This window comes from Bison bison, unplaced genomic scaffold (genome assembly GCF_000754665.1).
Source record: "Bison bison bison isolate TAMUID 2011002044 unplaced genomic scaffold, Bison_UMD1.0 scf7180017864458, whole genome shotgun sequence".
Classification (NCBI taxonomy): Eukaryota; Metazoa; Chordata; class Mammalia; order Artiodactyla; family Bovidae; genus Bison; species Bison bison.
The window spans coordinates 4,311,593-4,314,332 of NW_011495020.1; the positions used below are offsets into that span (position 1 = coordinate 4,311,593).

At 38.0% G+C, this 2,740-nt stretch overlaps 1 protein-coding gene across 1 annotated transcript in view; it reads right to left on the reverse strand.

Annotated features, from left to right (window-relative positions):
- LOC105002870 (RE1-silencing transcription factor-like) overlaps positions 1-233 on the reverse strand; it is a 15,910-nt gene extending 15,677 nt beyond the window's left edge. Inside the window, exon 1 of the mRNA XM_010859719.1 lies at positions 6-233. Within this exon, the coding sequence (XP_010858021.1) occupies positions 6-224 (219 nt within the window). The 5' untranslated portion in view covers positions 225-233. The remainder of the gene's footprint in view (positions 1-5) is intronic.
- Between the last annotated feature and the right edge of the window lie 2,507 nt (positions 234-2,740).

Sequence of the window (2,740 nt, forward strand, 5' to 3'; positions counted from 1 at the left end):
TCTGCCATCTGCCTTTCTTCGCCAACCAGGTAATCACAGCAGCCGCCATTTACTTCCCCAGTTAAGGCCACGTTTGCCAACATGATGAGCTGAGGCGCAGCCAGTTCAGCTCGAGAGAGATCAGGCAAGTCATACATGTCGTTTGGCAAGGCCATGCCCATGGTGCCACTGCCGGTGAACAGCCCTCCTCCTCCGGAAGACTGCCCCATTACCTGGGTGGCCATATCTGTGCTCTGCATTCAAAACAAAACAAAACACACAAAAGCACCAGTTTAAGCACAACGTTTACCAGTCTAAAACAAAATATCACTGTAGTTCTTTGTAACTTAAAACAATACATTTTCCCACATCATCTTTAAACTCAATCAGCTTCATTAACTACTGAAAGTCAGTCTTTAAAATCATTTTGTAAGTCTAAACCCTCTTTACTGCAGTCATCAAAAAATTTTCTGTAACCCCTACAAGAAATTCTATCAAGTGTTTGACACAACTCATCCATCAACCAAATCTACCAACGGTGTGCCTTCCCTTAAGCACTTTTACTGTTTCTGGTGGAAAAATGTAAGTAACCTTCATTTTCAGTCCTAATTAAAATTAAATTGACCTTTGTACAAATGGGTTAGAGGCACCAACCCCCAGTGAGGTTAAAAATCTCATCTTTTTGGCTCCACAAAAACCAAGAGTACCAATAATCTACTGTTAACCAGAAGCCTTAAGGATAAGTCAGTAAACATGTATTTTGCATGTCACATGCATTTTTATAATAGATACATGAAAAAGTTAAGAAAATCATAAGGACTACATTTCCAGTACTGTATTTATAAATACAGTCAGTTTACATTCCCTGTATACAAGATGAATTACACCTGTAATACTTTTACCAATACTGTATAATACAAAATACTGCAGATATTATACATATTACTAACACTAGTCATCAAAATAGAAAAGATATTGTGAAAAAGAAATTCATACTCATTTACAGTTATAACAAAGCACTGATAACATTGAAGCAACGATATGACTGCTTTACTGAAATCTACTGCGATCGATAGGACTGCTTCGCAGTCGCCAAGCCGATATGCAAATAAATGAGTCATAAAAATTTTTATGGCATATAGTGTAAGGCATTTTCATAACATAGTATTTGAAATAGTATTTTTTTTAACTGCATATATGTATGATGGGCTGATATGCTGTTTCTCAAAAAGCATATAGTAATGTAATTTTTTTTTTTAATTTATTTTTCTATGAAGACCTACAAGACCTTCTAGAACTAACACACAAAAAAGATGTCCTTTTCATTATAGGGGACTGGAATACAAAAGTTACAAGTCAAGAGATACCTGGAGTAACAGGTAAATTTGGCCTTGGTGTATAAAACGAAGCAGGTCAAAGGCTAACAGAGTTTTGCCAAGAGAACACACTGGTCATAGCAAACACCCTCTTCCAACAACACAACAGAAGAATCTACACATGGACATCATTAGATGGCCAACACCAAAATCAGACTGATTATATTCTTTGCAACCAAAGATGGAGAAGCTTTATACAGTCAGCAAAAACAAGACTGGGAGCTGACTATGGCTTAGATCATGAACTCCTTATTGCCAAATTCAGACTTAAATTGAAGAAAGTAGGGAAAACCACTAGACCATTCAGGTATGACCTAAATCAAATCCCTTATGATTATACAGTGGAAGTGAAAAATAGACTCAAGGGATTAGATCTGATAAACAGAGTGCCTGAAGAACTATGGACAGAGGTTCCTAACATTGTACAGGAAGCAGTGATCAAGACTATCCCTAAGAAAAGGAAATGCAAAAAGGCAAAAATGGTTGTCTGAGGAGGCCTTACAAATAGCTGAGGAAAGAAAAGATGCCAAAGGCAAAGGAGAAAAGGAAACATATCCATTTGAATGCAGAGTTCCAAAGACAGCAAGGAGAGATAAGAAAGCCTTCTTCAGTGATCAGTGCAAAGAAATAGAGGAAAACAATAGAATGGGAGGATCTAGAGATCTCTTCAAGAAAATTAGATACCAAGGGAACATTTCAAGCAAAGATGGGCACAATAAAGGACAGAAATGGTATGGACCTAACAGAAGAAGATATTAAGAGGTGGCAAGAATACACAGAAGAACTATACAAAAAAGATCTTCATGACCCAGATAATAACGATGATGTGATCACTCACCTTGAGTGAATCCTGGAGTGCGAAGTCAAGCAGGCCTTATTAGGAAGCATTGCTACCAACAAAGCTAGTGGTGATGGAATTCCAGTTGAGCTATTTCAAATCCTAAAAGACGATGCTCTGAAAGTGCTGCACTCAATATGCCAGCAAATTTAGAAAACTCAGCAGTGGCCACAGGACTGGAAAAGGTCAGTTTTCATTCCAATCCAAAAGAAAGGCAATACCAAAGAATGCTCAAACTACTGCACAATTGCACTCATCTCACACACTAGCAAAGTAATGTTCAAAATTCTCCAAGCCAGGCTTCAACAGTACATGAACCGTGAACTTCCAGATGTTCAAGCTGGATTTAGAAAAGGCAGAGGAACCAGAGATCAAATTGCCAACATCCGCTGGATCATCGAAAAAGCAAAGTTCCAGAAAAACATCTACTTCTGCTTTATTGACTATGCCAAAGCCTTTGATTGTGTGGATCACAACAAATTGTGGAAAATTCTGAAAGAGATGGGAATACCAGACCACCTGAGAAATCTGTATGCAGGTCAGGAAG